At 41.0% G+C, this 17,397-nt stretch overlaps 1 protein-coding gene across 1 annotated transcript; it reads right to left on the bottom strand.

Moving 5' to 3' along the window:
- Positions 1-1,289: 1,289 nt before the first annotated feature.
- Positions 1,290-17,331, bottom strand: LOC307201589 (butyrophilin subfamily 2 member A2-like). The gene is made up of 11 exons (XM_079950870.1): positions 16,843-17,331; positions 14,692-14,788; positions 13,136-13,489; positions 12,046-12,330; positions 11,507-11,605; positions 10,658-10,684; positions 7,254-7,280; positions 6,211-6,278; positions 5,780-5,954; positions 2,826-2,852; positions 1,290-2,159 (listed from the first exon to the last, which is right to left on the bottom strand). The coding sequence occupies exons 2-11, from the start codon at positions 14,756-14,758 to the stop codon at positions 1,561-1,563; spliced, it is 1,728 nt and encodes a 575-aa protein (XP_079806996.1). The 5' UTR covers positions 14,759-14,788; positions 16,843-17,331; the 3' UTR covers positions 1,290-1,560.
- Between the last annotated feature and the right edge of the window lie 66 nt (positions 17,332-17,397).

Here is a 17,397-nt window from a genome sequence, read left to right on the forward strand (position 1 = left end):
CCATTTTAGTTCACTGATGCCCAGGATGTCAATATTTATTCTTGCCATCTCATTTTTGACCACCTCCAACTTACCCATGTTCATGGTTCTTACATTCCAGGTTCCTATGCAATATTTTTCTTTACAGCATTGGACTTTCCTTTCGCTTCCAGGCATATCCGCAACTGAGCGTCCTTTCGGCTTTGGCCCAGCCGCTTCATCAGCTCTGGATCTACTTGTACTTGCCCTCCGCTCTTCCCCAGTAGCATGTTGGACGCCTTCCGACCTGAGGGGCTCATCTTCCAGCGTCATAACTTTTATATGCCTGTTGTCTTTGTCCATGGAGTTTTCTTGGCAGGGATACTGGAGTGGCTTGCCGGTTCCTCCTCCAGGTGGATCACGTTTGGTCAAAACTCTCCACTATGACCTGTTCATCTTGGGTGCCCTGCTCGGCATAGTTCATAGCTTCTCTGAGTTCTTCAAGCCCCTTCGCCACGGCAAGGCAGTGATCCATGAAGGGGATCACACGCTTTACTTGACCACAAACCAAGAAATGAGTGAGAGACACTGTTGCCTTGAAGGGGAGAACTTAACTTTTTCAAAAGGCACACATCTCAAATCCCTCACATTGTGTTCTGCTTGCTTCTGGATCAGAAATATCCCTCCGTTTTCTTTTCTTTTTCGTGGGAGTCTGTAGCACACAACTACTTAGGGACTACTTAGGGACTCGCTTTGCTCTTTAGGGTAAAGGTGTCTGTACTTGCTGTATGAAGCAGCATCAATCTGCATTGCCTCTTTTCATTTCCATGTAATAAACCAGTATTTCCCCACTTCCTATTGTGACAAGTTTTGCTTTTGTTTTTGTTTAGCTGATAATGCTATTCACATATTGATTCCACACAAAAGGTACTAATCATCTTGGACCTGTGCATTGAGTTGCTGTATGTGGTGTACAAGCATGTTTGTTCAGTCATATATCTAATAACACACTTTTTACCTTTTGCTCAGTTATGAAGCCATCATCCCCTCCTCTTCTTCAGACCGTTGCATACCCCTGCTTTAATCTTTAACTCAATTTCCATGTCTCCCATTCCCTCCTTTTTGCAATCCCTTTTGTTTCCCCATTTTCACATTCACTCTGTTCCCTTTCACCTTCTTTTTTACTTATCCCAGCTCTTCCTTAAACACAGTTTGCCCCATTTTAATCTCGACTCTGCTGCCTGCTTTGCACATGAACACTACTACGTAAAGGCTTTCACTTGTGGGGGGTGAGGACCCCACTATTAGCATTCAACTCCCAACAAACTCTGTTTTTAGTATTTTTTAATTTTTTTATTTACAAATATGACAAAGGCTCATACACAAAAATGAAGGAAAATATACAGTATGGTGGTTGAGTTGGTGCTGTAAATGTACACCCATAGCAGTGGTTTTTAAAAACAAATAAAAGAAAAAGAAATGGCAAAAGCAAAGAAAAATATCCATCAGTTCAATCGTGCTAGTACTGTTTCCATTATTCTACCCTCCTTGTGAAGCCTGGGCATTTCATGCCAACAGTTCTTCCCTGAAAACTCTTCTTTTCTATAAGTGTTTCTTTACAAAGTTTGTAAGGCTTTTCTTTACTGACTTGGGACCACTGTTTTCTGAAACTTTGCTTTTCTCTGATGGCTTTGGACCACTGTTTTCTGAAGCACTGCCACAATCTAAAAATGGGTACAATTTGCCAGTGGATTTAATGGGGATAGAATCTATAAGGAATTTGGCATCTCCAGTGCTATAAAATGAGATTTCCCATTTTTCTTGATCCAGTAACAAACCAATCACTGAATAAGACACATTTTGCTTCTTTTCAATCTCTTTCTCACATGGACTGGAAAAGAATTTTCCTTGGCTGCTTCTCAGAGCCCAGCAGCCTTCCTGAAAGGGCTTAACAACCTTTCTCTCTCTGAATTTGTCCCTTTCAGCCTGAGTCAGCACCCCAAGCTCCCAGTCCAACCTCTCTCCTACCGCCACTTCCCAGTAGTGTTTCCCAGCAGCATAACCTTCTTTCCCCACAAAAATCCGAGTTCCCAGAGCAGTTTCTTCTTTCTCTGGGAGGAAAGTTTGAAGGCTGGCTCTTTTTTTATCCTCACTGGTGCTGATTTCCGGATGTTTATAATATGAATCCAAAGTGACAGCAACTATAAGGAAAGCAATCACATGGAGAAAGGAAACCATGTTTAGTTCAGGAGCAGTAGATGTTGCAATCTGCTGTAGAAAACACATTTTATTTCATAGCTGACCAATTATAGTTACTGCACAACTTGGATACAGAAACTTAATTTGTTTGTCTATATAGAAATGCCAACACACTTGTGTAGGAACTCAGTACAATAAGAAGACATGGCTGTAGAGGTGTCGTCATCACCCCTTCCCCTGTTTCAGAACGTTTTTGTTTTGTTTTTAATTTTACACTGTGGATCTGTTTTCTTCCCTGGGCTCTTTTGAGATTAATTAATAATAATACACATGAGAAAGAGCTCAAGTGCTGACTTCTCTATACAGACAGCCACATGCAAAGTACAGTCCTCTCAGTCTGTTCGCTCAGATCCTCTCTGGTCTGTCGGCATGTCAGTTCTGCACTTTTATACAACTAGAGCAAGGATAGGACAGTTTTATCCGCCCCAATGTTGAATTCTGATTGCCTCAGAATTCATTAAAACTATGAAAGCACAAATTGAATTAATCCATCGCTACTGTGATGTTTTCATATGAAAAAGGACCACAAGTGAAAAGTCACTGAGTGATGACATTTGAGTCATGTCTGCACATCCATGCATTAAGCCTAATCATGACAGTTTCCTTACCTGCGTATTGCTGAGCTCTTCTAACCTCTACAAGCAGAAGAGACAATTGATCAGTCATAGAGAACAGGGAAACATCTATGAAACAAGTGAACAACCCAGAATTTTTCAGAATTTAATAAAGTGATTTAGACCCAATTAACATACTAGAAAACAATACTTCAGTACAGAACAATCATTGCCTCATCAAAAGCCATTTGCCTTACCCAGCTCCTTGAAGATTTGACCTGAAGTGAAAGAATATTCCAATTAGTGATATCATTGTCAAAATATATGGGGTTGCGCATCATGACAAACTTAGTCCACATCCTCAAATTATTTTTATAGCATTATTATTTCATGACTAGGGACGCAGGTGGCGCTGTGGGTTAAAGCCTCAGCGCCTAGGGCTTGCCGATCGAAAGGTCAGCGGTTCGAATCCCTGCGGCGGGGTGCGCTCCCGCTGCTCGGTCCCAGCACCTGCCAACCTAGCAGTTCGAAAGCACCTCCGGGTGCAAGTAGATAAATAGGGACCGCTTACCAGCGGGAAGGTAAACGGCGTTTCCGTGTGCGGCTCTGGCTCGCCAGAGCAGCGATGTCACGCTGGCCACGTGACCCGGAAGTGTCTCCGGACAGCGCTGGCCCCTGGCCTCTTAAGTGAGATGGGCGCACAACCCCAGAGTCTGTCAAGACTGGCCCGTACGGGCAGGGGTACCTTTACCTTTACCTTTACTATTTCATGACTACCCCTAAAGCATCCTAGGAACTGCAGTTTGTTAAGGATGCTGAAAGCTGTTAGGAGATGCCTTATAGAGCTACAATTCCCATGGTGGTTTAACCATCAATCCTCTGGAAAGTGCAGCTCTGTGAGGGGAAAATAATAATAATAATAATAATAATAATAATAATAATAATAATAATAATTTATTTATACCCCACCCATCTGGCTGAATTTCCCCAGCCACTCTGGACAGCTCCCAATCAAGTGTTAAAAACAATAAAGCATTAAACATGTAAAACTTCCCTAAACAGGGCTGCTTTCTGATGTCTTTTAAAAATAGGATAGCTGCTTATTTCCTTGACATCTGATGGGAGGGCATTCCACAGGGTGGGCGCCACTACTGAGAAGGCCCTCTGTTTGGTTCCCTGTAACCTCACTTTTCGCATTGAGGGAACCACCAGAAGGCCCTCACCGCTGGACCTCAGTGTCCGGGCTGAACGATGGGGGTGGAGACGCTCCTTCAGGTATACAGGACCGAGGCCGTTTAGGGCTTTAAAGGAATGGTGGTTGTGTGTGTTTCCTCACAACTCCCAGCAACCTTAACAAATAACAGTTCCAAGATGCTTTGGGGAAAGCCACTACTGAGAAAGTGGTATAATATTGTCTTAAACGTATGGTGAAGATGTGACCTTGGTCATCCTTAGGTCCTACTGAAATTAAATTAAGAAATTAGTCATGGTGACCTATTTGTCCCATTGATTTAAAGGCGGACTAAGTGCAACTAAGGGACGCGGGTGGCACTGTGGGTAAAACCTCAGCGCCTAGGGCTTGCCGATCGCATGGTCGGCGGTTTGAATCCCCGCGGTGGGGTGAGTTCCCGTCTTTCGGTCCCAGCTCCTGCCCACCTAGCAGTTTGAAAGCACCCCTAAGTGCAAGTAGATAAATAGGTACCGCTTTATAGCGGGAAGGTAAACGGTGTTTCCGTGAGCTGCGCTGGTGCCGGCTCGCCAGAGCAGCTTCGTCACACTGGCCACATGACCCGGAAGTGTCTCCAGACAGCACTGGCCCCTTGGCCTCTTAAGTGAGATGGGCGCACAACCCTAGAGTCGGAAACGACTGGCCAGTATGGGCAGGGGTACCTTTACTTTACCTTTAAGTGCAACTAACTTAATCTGGATCCAACCTAAGAAAAATATATTGCAGGGTAAAATCATAATACTATTATATATTTGGAATTCTATATAGTACTAACTATACATGAAATAAATGTTAGCAAAAAATAATTCTGATTCAAATTGCAAAATATAGTACTTCCTCCTACCAAAATGCATGTCACTGTCCTACTCCTTCCCTGTTAATTCAATCCCTGCCTCCAAATCCATACATCAAGTTTTGTCTTACCAAAACTGTATTCTCGATCCGAAACATCTATAAAAGAATGACTTGAATTAGTACAATGAAGAGTTAGGAAAATATATGAGAAGAAACGAGTGACTAAGATGTGAGGTCAAGCTACACAACTGAAAATCCATATAGGTCATACGTTGCTTTCAGTGCATGCTAGATGCAAAACCCACAGTGCTGCTCCCTGTGACCCCCCATGACCTCTTGTTCCTTGCCACTACCAGGCATCCACCCCCTGGTGCTCACCACTGCTAGCTGTTCATCTCCTCCTGCCCCACTGTAGCCATGTCCCTCCTATGTATATCATGAAAACTGTTATTATCATATATAAACTTTTATGATAATGAGTTATTTCACTGCCCCAAGAACATTGAATGATTCATCAGCACAACATCCAGTAAAGTTATTTATTTAGCAGTCAATAGGTGAGCCTGTTCCCCATGCTCTTTATTCTACTAGGAACATGGATTTGTTTATTTCATTTTCTATTTTTAAAATAATTTTAATTATTTAAATTTATTATATTTATTTTCTGTTTTGAAAATAATTTTAATTAATTTTTAATTTTTATTAAAGATTTCCTTGGGTTATAAAAGTAGGTACATTGTCTCTATTTTCAGCTCGTAGACTCATTTTGAAATGTATTTCCAACCCTTCCTCCCAAATGCCTATCTGGAGATCTGGAAGAAAGAGAAAACCCCAAGGGCTCTCTCAGCACCAAGTCTGCTGCTGGCCTTTTGTTGTGTATCAAGGAGCTGGTAAGAATGGCTCACATAAGTGCAGGAAAAAAGCTTGCAGTTTATCAAAGACTATGGGCACTGTGTGGCTACTTATTCATTAAAAGGATACTCACTTGCTTGTCCTGTGCGTTTCTCAGTTTCTACAGCAATAAATGAAAAAGAGTAAATCTTAGCACACATGTACCCAGCTTTTCCTTCAGTTCCTCGGATACTTGATTTAATTTGAGCAGAACACTGGCCTGAAGCAGCCCATCCTCCATTCATCATAATTTCATAGCCTCTGTCCTCCTGCAATTGTGCAGGTTACTTTCCTATGGATACCTGTATGATGTGTGCTATTCTCATACTAACATCACTGCTCTCAAAACCACAGACAGGGAAGCAAATTTATTTTAATTTGATTTGTGCCCAGCACAAAACAACCCTACACTTATTTGTCCATAATTTGGAAGATTTCTTTCCCAGAAGAACTTCTCTCATATACACTGTTTTCATATATGACTGTAAAACAACAAGGCAATTTATGTGGCTTATTGTTAGCTACCTCAAACGGAAAGTCTACAGAAACTTTGCAGCAGGTATTCTTTTTAATTTTGGAAGGATTCATTAACACTGAATGGGGGAAAAAAACCATGCCTGACAATTTCATCCAATTCTTCCAAAAATAAAGGTTAAAGACCAAAAGGGGAAATAAGCAAAGTAGAAGTTTTACACCGAGCACAGAGGACAAAAAAACAAAAACAAAATCAAAACAAAATCTTGGACCTCTTTGCCTGTAATTTGACAGCTGTTATTCCCTCTGGAAGCACTGGCTGTGCTCCATTGGCTGTGCTCCAAAAGGCATGTTATGGGTCTGCCCAGAGGCTCACATGGGAGAGAGAGGAAAGTGATGACCACTTTAGTTCACCAGCCAAGCTGTAGTCATGGGCAGAGGGGGGGAGGCAGTGGGGAGAGAAATTGGGCTGCAATCCTGCTGGGGTGGAAATGGCTCTTCCTGACTTAGCTTCTGCATGAGAGAGATCTATCTAACAGTGGATCTGAAAAAAGCAGGAAGCAGAAGGTGGCTTTTGGCAGATCTGCCGTGAAAATTACTGGAGCCAGTCAATGCTTCAGTTGTGACCATACATAGGCAGTGGCAGGGCTTACCCACAATGTTTTACCGCTTGAATTCCTGGTACATTATAAGTCACACGTTTAAACCAGAAGAATACATATATTATTCTTCCTATTTTTATTCCCCCCAACATATAAACATGATCACACATCTCCTTCTCCTTGGCTTCCTCTTCTCTAGCTAATGGATCTAGTTCATCCTTTCCTTTCTTGATATATCTGGAAGACCCTTATCAGCCCAACTCCAAGTTGTCAGCATTATGGAATGCCTTCAGTTTGAAATGCCTCTTGCACTTGTCAATTTGAACATGGTTCCAGGAATAAAACATCATAGCAATAGGAAATGCCTAGACAGGAGATGAATCGATGAACCTATACTGCAGAAAATTGGGTTTTTGAAATCTTGCAAGGATAGAAGAAATCCTTCCTATATATAAAAGGGAGCTTGAGAAAAGGGAAACAATCTGATCTTACCTATTGCTTCGGTTACATGATTTCGGTCTGAAAAGAGTGATAGCAAAATGTTAGTCATACACACTCTATACATACATGTAAGTATGATTAATCAAGAATTTACTTCCACAAATATAGCTAAAGGGGTATCTTTTGTGGGGAGAGTCCCTTCTACTACTCTGCCTGTTAGTTACTATTGCCAACACAACTACTATTAATAATACAAGTTATGGTACATAAAGCATTAGCTTGACAAGGTATCTTGAGGATGTGACAGGATTATTTCTTCCTTGCTCAACTCAACCTCTGCTTTGAATAGTTTCAGTCACCAGGGCTACTGTATGACCATCCACTCATATAGCTATTCCAGCACATTAAGTTTTTCCAGGTAATAAGAGCGTTTATTTATTTATTTAAAAATTATGGGGCTCACTCATTTATTGTGGTTAAAATTTTGCTATCTTTCTCCTGCTCCTCTTTACTGGGCTTTTAAAAAAGTGTTACTGTTAGTCAGCCTGAAAACAATACTGATAGGGGGAGGCATATGCTAAAAATATAAACAATTATGGAACAGTACTATAGAAGATGTGCATCTCTCTTAGAGGCATTTACCAGCTTGTCCTTCAGTCATCTGTTTTTCTGCAGAAAACAAGATGCATTGCAACATTATTCATTTATTTACTGAACATTATATACCACTCTGTATCTATTTAGAAAGATTTGTAGACAACAATCATAAAGCTTTTAAAGTGATGCACACACTCAAACTATTGGTAAAACTCAGCTAAACTCAGTTAAAACCCACAAGACTGATTAAAAAGTATACAAAAGATAAATATCACTGAAACAGAGTATAGATAACTATGTAAATATATATCTGGGGAGACTTGCTGAAATAAAGAAGTTTGTGGCGTCTGTAAAAGTGCAAGTTCTGTGGACTGAAACATTCAAATTGGCATGTAAAGTGTTTCCAAATTGTTAATGGCTTTACATACTAATAGTAATACCTTTAACTTAGCTTAGTAACAAAGCTGCAGCCAGTGCAGCCAGTATTGCAACATTCTGCCCTCACTGCAGTTTCCAGATCAACCACAAGAGAAGTCATGTATAGAATGAATTACTAGGGTCTTGGCATTTCCAATGATTGAACTCTTGTGGTCAAGCTATCACAGTTCAGGAATGATTCTAGCTGTGGCACCTGCCCAAGGTGACAAAAGGCACTCCTAGCCACCAAGGTCACCAGGGATTCCAGTGGAAATATTTAAGGTAGGTGTCATCTCCAGAAACAGAAAGTATGCATTTAATGCTTCTCTCCAAAACAACTAGAAATTAATTATAGCCATTATGGTTTCCCCCACTTCTTGGTTATATCTAACAAATCATAATCAAAGTAGATTCACTATAGTAAATTATCTTATTTCAGTTGAGCCTATTGATCTCAGCAGGTATACTATGTCTGAGCATGACTTCATCCACCAGTTCCTCCAAGTGTCCCTATTTTCTAGGGATGTCCTTGATTTAGAGAAGCTGTCCTGGTTTCTGATTTGATCCCAGAATGTCCTGTTTTTCCTTAGGATGTCCCTATTTTCATTGGAGAAATGTTAGAGGGTATGGAATTATCTGACTCCCAAGCTGTCTGAAGGCAATCCTGTATAGGGAAGGTGGGTTTTTTTTAAAAAAAAAAAAATGTTTTATTGTGTTTTTATATATGTTGAAAGCTGCCCAGAGTGGCTGGGGCAACCCAGTCAGATGTCTGGGGTATAAATAGTAAAATAATCAAGAATTGGAACATCCCTATTTTCATCAGAGAAATGTTGGAGGGTATGATTTTAATTGTCCGTCACTTAGACCATAACATCCTTCTGGACCGTCTAGAGGGGCTGGAAGCTGGAGGCACTGTTATTCAGTGGTTTCGCTCCTTTCTCCTGGGCCGTGTTCAGAAAGTGGTGGGGGGGGATGAGTGTTCAGACCCCTGGGCCCTCACTTGTGGGGTGCCTCAGGGTTCCGTCCTCTCCCCCATGCTTTTTAACATCTATATGAAGCTGCTGGGAGAGATCATCAGGGGGTTTGGACTGGGTGTTCATCAATATGCAGATGATACCCAGCTCTACCTCTCTTTCAAATCAGAACCAGTGAAGGCAGTGAAGGTCCTGTGTGAGTGCCTGGAGGAGGTTGGAGGATGGATGGCGGCTAATGGATTGAGGTTGAATCCTGACAAGACAGAAGTACTGTTTTTGGGGGACAGGGGGCGGGCTGGTGTGGAGGACTCCCTGGTCCTGAATGGGGTAACTGTGCCCCTGAAGGACCAGGTGTGCAGCCTGGGAGTCATTTTGGACTCACAGCTGTCCATGGAGGCGCAGGTCAATTCTGTATCCAGGGCAGCTGTCTACCAACTCCACCTGGTATGCAGGCTGAGACCCTACCTGCCTGCGGACTGTCTCACCAGAGTGGTGCATGCTCTAGTTATCTCCCGCTTGGACTACTGCAATGTGCTCTATGTGGGGCTACCTTTGAAGGTGACCCGGAAACTACAACTAATCCAGAATGCGGCAGCTAGACTGGTGACTGGGGGCGGCCGCCAAGAACACATAACACTGGTCTTGAAAGACCTACATTGGCTCCCAGTACGTTTCCGAGCACAATTCAAAGTGTTGGTGTTGACATTTAAAGCCCTAAACGGCCTTAGCCCAGTATACCTGAAGGAGCATCTCCACCCCCATCGTTCTGCCTGAACGCTAAGGTCCAGCGCCGAGGGCCTTCTGGCGGTTCCCTCATTGTGAGAAGCAAAGCTACAGGGAACCAGGCAGAGGGCCTTCTCGGTAGTGGCGCCCACCCTGTGGAACGCCCTCCCTTCAGATGTCAAAGTGATAAACAACTACCTGACATTCAGAAGACATCTTAAGGCTGCCCTGTTCAGGGAAGTTTTTAATGTATGACATTTTAGTGTATTTTTGGTCTCTGTGGAAGCCACCCAGAGTGACTGGGGAAACCCAGCCAAATGGGCGGGGTACAAATAATAAATAATTATTATTATTATTATTATTATTATTATTATTATTATTATTGACAACTTCGATACTCAAAATGTATCTTGACTGCCCTTCATCAGAAGTTCAGATAGCAAAAGTGTGAATATAACTAATTCACACAACATATGAATACAATTTAAAATCAACAAATAAATATTTAAAAACGCAAATGAAATCCCAGAAAAAGCTAAATGACAGAATATTCCGTGGTTAGCCATAGTTGAATAAGGCTTGATCCTCTGTAGAGGTGGAATTTGCTTTCACCCAAGGAAAGAAAAACAGACGTGCCAGGGAATTTGATTATGATCCTTTATATCTCTCCTGATAACATTCTAGTTAACTGTGTGTCCCTTACATAAATGATATGTATAAAATATGCCATTGTCAATTACTCACCACATTGAGATAACTTCTGATAACTCTCTGAAACAAAGTATAGAAAATTATAGAAACCAGACAATTTATTTATCTGACAGTCCTTATTTCTCCTAATACACACATTTTTGAAGGCTATTTCCTTTAATATGATGCATTATTTTTACTAATATATGCATTTTTTGTGTACACTTTCCCCTAATATATTTCCAGTTGAAAAAATGAATCACAAAATTCAATAAATTTTCATTTTGGTTTGCTAAGCCCAAAGCAGGTAGATTCACATTAAAATGAAAACCACATTAAATTTGCCAACTATCTGTTGGGGGAGTGACTCTGATTGCCTGAAGCAGCTTTTAAACTATGCTCAATTTAAGGCAGTTTAAGGAGCAATTACTGGCTATAGTAAATACGTATTGATTTAACTGGTATGTATTTTTTTCTCTATATCCAAGAACACACCACTCATTTTTATAAACATGGGTACAATATTTCAGGTTGAAAAAATGAATCACAAAATTCAATAAATTTGCATTTTGGTTCGTGTCCTGGTTTGCTGAGTCCAACATAGGTAGAACCACATTAAAATGTAAACTGCAATAAATTTGCCAACTACGGTATCTGTTGGGGAAGTGACTCTGATTGCCTGAAGCAGCTTTTAAACTATGCTCATTTTAAGGCAGTTTAAGGAGGAATTACTGGCTGTAGTAAATATGTATTGATTTAACTGGTATGTTCCCTATTTCTTCTCTGTATCTAAGAACACATCACTCATTTTAATAAACATGGGTACAAAAAACCAGAATGTTTCTGTAACAGTTCACATCTACAGTTTAATGAGATTATGAAAATGACAGATTAAATACTTACGTCTGACTTTGTACCCAGCACCAACAAGAAGGCAGATGAAAATCAACAGAATGATTAGGAAGGGTGCTAGCCAAGGGGAAGTGGCAGGATAAAGGGCATCTGAAACACACATTAAAATATCAGTTACAGCAGAACTAACCAAACCGGTTTCAAGTTGCAAAACTAAGCAGAGTCTGACTTTGCCACTCACCTCCATTGCCCCAAATTCTCCTGAACTTCCCATTTTGGGAGGGATTGAGCTGAAGTTGTGGCAATAGGGGTGCTTCAGCTGTGACCTGCCTGCCTCTCTGGTGAATAGTGGATATGGGAACCAGAAGACACTTTAGCCATTACCCCAGATGATAACTGATGAAATGCTGCTGAGCAGAACTACAGTTGTAGATAATCTGGATAATCCATTCAAACAAAGAGCCTTGTGTACTTCAGAGGCATCAAAACGGAATAAATTTCCCAAACCTCTCTCTTCCTATATAGTACTTGTACTGAAAACACAGTGAAAGCATTGAACCTCTTGGCCCTTTTGCTTCACCCCTACTCACCAGAGATCAGGATTCTCGATTCACTCTCCATCCCTAGCAGTTCGTTGATGATTTTGCAAGAGACTTCATGGTCAACTCCTGATTCTGTTGTAATGGAACTGGAAACACTGAAGTTCCCTGCCTTGGTCTCTGTGACTGTAGTGTCTGACTGTTCACTTTGGACTTTCCCTTCACTGTCCAGCCAGAAAGCCTTGGGCTTTGGGTACCAACCGTTGGAACTGCAGGTGAGGCCAATCCCCCAGCCTTTATAGTCCACCAAGGCAATGGTGGGCTCTGTTCCTTTTGCTGCAAAAGAAGAACACCACATATTAATTTGCCATCGCTCCAAGTATCATAGAACCTGTCTAGAGTTTCTGCACACTGACCAAATACCAGGAATGATACTTTATTACAGTCACTTCTTACAGTACACATTTTGTGCCAAGCTACCATTCAAAAATCTTTTTGTATTGTATTGTATTGTATTGTATTGTTGAGCTACTGGATGATTGGTCCTGTGAGTAGTGCTCTTGGCTGCAAAGAGATGGAGAAGTCTGAATGAATGAGTTACTGACCTGGGTTCTACAGTTTTAGGTTTGACAACTTGTATTTCTGAAAATCTATGCTTAATAAGGCCTACAGCACCTGGCAATGTCCCTGTGTCCTCAAACGTGCTCAAGAAGAACATCCAGGAGTTAGGGGTAGGTGGTGGAGGCAGCAAGGCTTGGCTGCTGCTGCTGCTATTCTTCATGTGCTCCTCTCTCTTCTGCAGCCATGCATCTTGTGCCAAGTGTCCATGCATACTCTTAACCCCATCCTCCTCTAGAACCCAGCCCATTTCCTTTTCTTCCTCTGCTTTCTCTCCCATCACAGAGCCCTGGAGAAGGAGGTTAAGTGGCACCCCCCCCTCCATATGCAAAATATAGCATTTGGCTTCTTCGGAGGATTCAGAGTCTTCTAAAAACATGGTATTCCCCCAAAGGTGCTCTTGCCTACCTGGAGATTCAAGTCCTCTTTCTGCACCCTGGAGGGGGCAGACAAACCTAGAGACTCCAGGTCAGCCCCAGAGGTTTGGCAACCCTAATAATAAGACTAATAAGAATAAACTCACCTGCCAAAATCAACTCAACCACCACCTCATTATACCAGTCTCCAAGGAAGAGCATACAGGTGTAATTTCCTTGGTCATTCAGATGGGTTGTCTTCAGAATCAGAGACATGTTTCCTTTATTAAGATCAGTACGGGAAAGCTCAGCTCGACCTCGGTATCTGTTATCCTGTGTTTCTTGCCTGTTTCGACCATAGTAGGATTTCACGTCAATTTTTTCTGAGGATTTATCCAGGATCCACTGGACCTGGATGTTGGTGCTTTCTGGTACCCTTGACGTTAGTTGACATGGCAGGAGCACTTCTTTTCCAAGGAAACCAACTATAGGTTTTTTGGGTGGAATGATTTTAAATTGACCTTTGGGGAATAAAAATAATAATCAAAAGTTCGCCTTAAACTGACCACTACTGGCAGTGATTCCTCCATGGAATTCTTTTTTGGGGCTGGAAGGATATGGCACCCATCACCAACAGCTAGGACCATGGTAGCCCCTACTGCTAAGCATATCCAGTTCCTTGCCCCGATTGTGCAACTCCTACTCTAAATAAGAAATGCTCTCTATCTTCATATCCTAAAAATAGGGTGATGAAATAAAAGATCCAGCATGGGTTTCTCAAAAACAAGTCATGCTAAGTTTCATTTATTTTTCTGATACGAGTTACAAGCTTGGTGGATCAGGGGAATGCCGTGGATGTAGTGTACCTTGATTTTAGCCAAGACTTCAACAATGATAATCTTGTGAGGAAGCTGATAAAATGTGGGCTGGATGAGGTAACTGTTAGGTGGATTGTTGATGGACCGAACCCAAAGAGTGTTCTCTAATAATTCCTCATCGTCCTGGAAAAAGTGACAAGTAGGATGCCATAGGGTTCAATCCTGGGTCTGTTGTTGTTTAATATCTTTAAAAATGACTTGGATGAAGGAATTGAGAGGATGCTTGTCCAATTTGCCGATGACGCCAAACTGGGTGGGGTAGATAATGCCACTGAAGACAGAATTGGGATTCAAGTTGACCTAATGTTACCAGATTTTTTTCAATGAATCCGAGGACACTTTTCAACTTCCTACTAAATAGATGGATTTTGTCAGGGGACTGATTTGCAAATCTGGGGACTTTTTCTGGAAAACGGGAACATCTGGTAACTTTAAGTTGACCATAATGGATTGAAAAACTAGGCCTAAACTAACAAAATGAATTTCAATAGGGACAAATGTAAGATTCTGCACTTAGGCAGGAAGAACCAGCTGCACAAATATAAGAGGGGGAGCACCTGGCTTGCCAATAGCACATGTGATCTAGGGGGTATAGTGGACCACAATCTGAACATGAGTCAACATTGTCATGCAGTAGCAAAAACAGCTATTCTAGGCTGTATCAACTGAAGTATAATGTTCAGGTGAACTTTCAGACTGTAAGAGTTGCTAAACAGTGGAACGGATTCCCTCAGAAAGTGGTGGATTGTCCTTCATTAAACAACTCTTACTGTGTTTTGCACACAAGTATTACCTCAGAGGTGAACTGCTCGCTGCAGTAAACCTTACAAAAGTAGCTTGCTTACCTGCAACTAGCACATGGGAGATCTGAAGAAATATCAAGATGCAAACAGTCATTGATGAGGAACACATGGATCAAAGATCTGAAGAATAGGACTATACCTGTACAGTTGTTGGAAGGAAGAAATAAAATATAAAATTGCAAGATCCACTGATCACCATTTATTAATTACTGTCAACAGTTCTGTCTACTTTATTTAAATAAATATAGGCATTTTTGTACATTAATCTTCATGTAATGTACTTTGGCTTTGTTAAAACTTAATTTATGCTATATATACCAGGAATGGTATATAGTATACAAGTCTGCATCCTCTTTCGCAAGTAGGTCAAAGGACTGTATTCAATACATTGTTTTGTTTTGTTCCTGGTAGCCAAGCTATTTTTGAAGTTTATCTTTCTATTATGATGTGTTTTTGTTATTCTGATTATCTTGTTTTGAACTAGTAGAACAAAAATGTAGTGACAGAGACCTCTCAGGTTGACTGACAACTGATGGCATTTGCTCCTGACCTCAGCTTCCTTGCCATCCCTCAGGGCAGATGGGACTTTAATAGCCCCAGAGAAGGTGAATGAGGGGCTGTCCCAGTAGTTTTCTCAGGCCACCTATCAGGAGTTGATCTGCCATGCTTACTAGCCTGGGCATCCCAGTTTCTGATTTTCCTCAAGGAAGACAGTAGCCCTAGGGACACTGGGGGAGGGGCTGCCTCAATGATTCTGTCAAGTCAATTGGGTAGTTTTGTCAGAAATCAATGATACGGACTCTCTGGCCTATGCTCACTTGCTTTTATGGGTTAATATGGATAGTGATTTTTTGGTCATGCATTTGATGTGTATTGCTTTGAGCACAAAGTGTGTGGGGAAATGGTACACAGATAAAGTGGCAACGATACTGGTAAGTCTTTCTTCACTTTCCCCTAGAGTTGGAAGCAGCTTGAAAATAAGATTGCTACTTAAATATATACATTCACTCCAGTGTCCCCCTTTGTCTTTTCTTCTACTCCTTCTACTCCTTATTATTATATTAAATAAAACAAAGGGAATTATAGCTGTGCATTTCACCACACCAGCAAGATGTATGTGTCAAGTAAAGCTGTATTCTATAGGCACACTTATCTGAAAATGAGGCATGTATAGGATTTTACTTTTGTTTATATATAATAATTTTATGTTCTTACCCTATTTTAGTTTAGATCTGATAAAAGAAATCTCTTGCATATATAGTAAAAAATAATAATTCAAAAGCTATCTACTCTGTCTCTATTGTAAGTGGATGGATGATGTTTTCCCCCAAATCTTGTCAGCATTTCAGGAAATCAAACACCCTGCTCCAATATTGTTAAACCACAATACTAAATCTAAAAAGTCACAGGTAAATTGTGTTGTGCAGCACGATGTATGCATGTCACACAGTTACTTCCCTTTCTGTCCCACACCACTCACTAATCCACTTTCCTCATGTAAATGTTGATGCAGAGCTTTTCGCAACACAACATATTGAGCTATAAGAAACATTCCCAAAATAGGAAACTGCATTCTCTAAAGTGAAAAACAGGTTTTGTGGAAAGGGTCTAGAATTGGCTAGTTATGCATATGCAGTGAAATGAATGACTATATGGGAGATCCATATTCAATTAAAGATCTTGAAAAGCAGGAAAAGCCCTTCAAATTGAGAGATGGTTAATGACATCCCCTACTCAGAGTTCCAGGAACTTGGTACAAAAAAGTCTAAGACGTCCCATGGCAGAGCTGACTCTGTGCACCAAGCAATAAATATCACTTGCTAGAGTAAAATGGGAGTGGCAAAGAGGCAGCCATTTCATGTCCCATACAAATGAAAGAAGCAACCACCAGTATTCAGGCTTGCATGGCTAGGAAGGATTTCTGCATAAAGGAGCAAGTCGCTTTCATTCTTTCTCTCAAACACACACATTTCTATTTGTAAACTTACATTTTGCATGGAAATTTTTATCACAAGTATATTTGCAAACGTGACTTGAAAGTTTCTACACGAAGGTAAACTAATCCTATATATATCCTGAATGGAAGCAAAGGAAAAGCCTTGCTCCTTTCACCTGATCACAAATTCATCATTAAACAAACACATTTCAATAACTAAAAGAATTAAATATAATTCTGGAAATATTTTTTCTTACCTTTTAGCAAACAGTGAGATTCGTTCGTCAGTTCCTGTACCTTGCTCCCGCTTCTGGTGGACCTTTGTTACGGGAGTTATTTACTTTCATTTTCCTGCTCTGCATCAAGATAAGTAACTGCCAAAAATCTGCTCTACAGTTAATGGCTGTGACATTCAGCACCTGCCTCTGAAGGATAAAGGAGTGTCCTATGTAAACGCTATGCTCCACCGATACTTGTAGAGCTAATGCATTGACTACAGTGCTTCATTTGAAAAGACAGTCCTATATGAATGGCTCTCTACCCCAAGTCTGGATTAAAGATAACCTTAAAAAGGGAGAACAGAGACCTTGAAGTACTGCAGCAACAATTAGCATCAGGACAACAGCCCGAGCAATCACACAAGTCTCCTGGTCACAGACTTCCGTTCTGTGATGAGCTGTGTTGAATTTCTCTTTAAAATATAGCAATTGTTTCAAAATCTGCATCTATATGTAATGTATTAATCAGAACACACAAATTGATGCCCTCTTTTCCTGATTTGTTTATACTACTAGCATTAAAGGAGGAGATTC

The sequence above is a fragment of the Podarcis cretensis genome (genome assembly GCF_951804945.1).
Source record: "Podarcis cretensis genome assembly, chromosome: 13".
Taxonomy (NCBI): domain Eukaryota; kingdom Metazoa; phylum Chordata; class Lepidosauria; order Squamata; family Lacertidae; genus Podarcis; species Podarcis cretensis.

Bases quoted from the DNA above. Each gene is read 5' to 3' on its own strand.
- LOC307201589 (XM_079950870.1), bottom strand. From the start codon at position 14,758: ATGTGTTCCTCATCAATGACTGTTTGCATCTTGATATTTCTTCAGATC. The intron at 11,606-12,045 runs GTGAGTAGGGGT...TGTGTGTTTCAG, and splicing joins ATCGAGAATCCTGATCTCTG to ATGCCCTTTATCCTGCCACT. The intron at 2,160-2,825 runs GTAAGGAAACTG...CTTTCCTTATAG, and splicing joins AAGAGCTCAGCAATACGCAG to TTGCTGTCACTTTGGATTCA.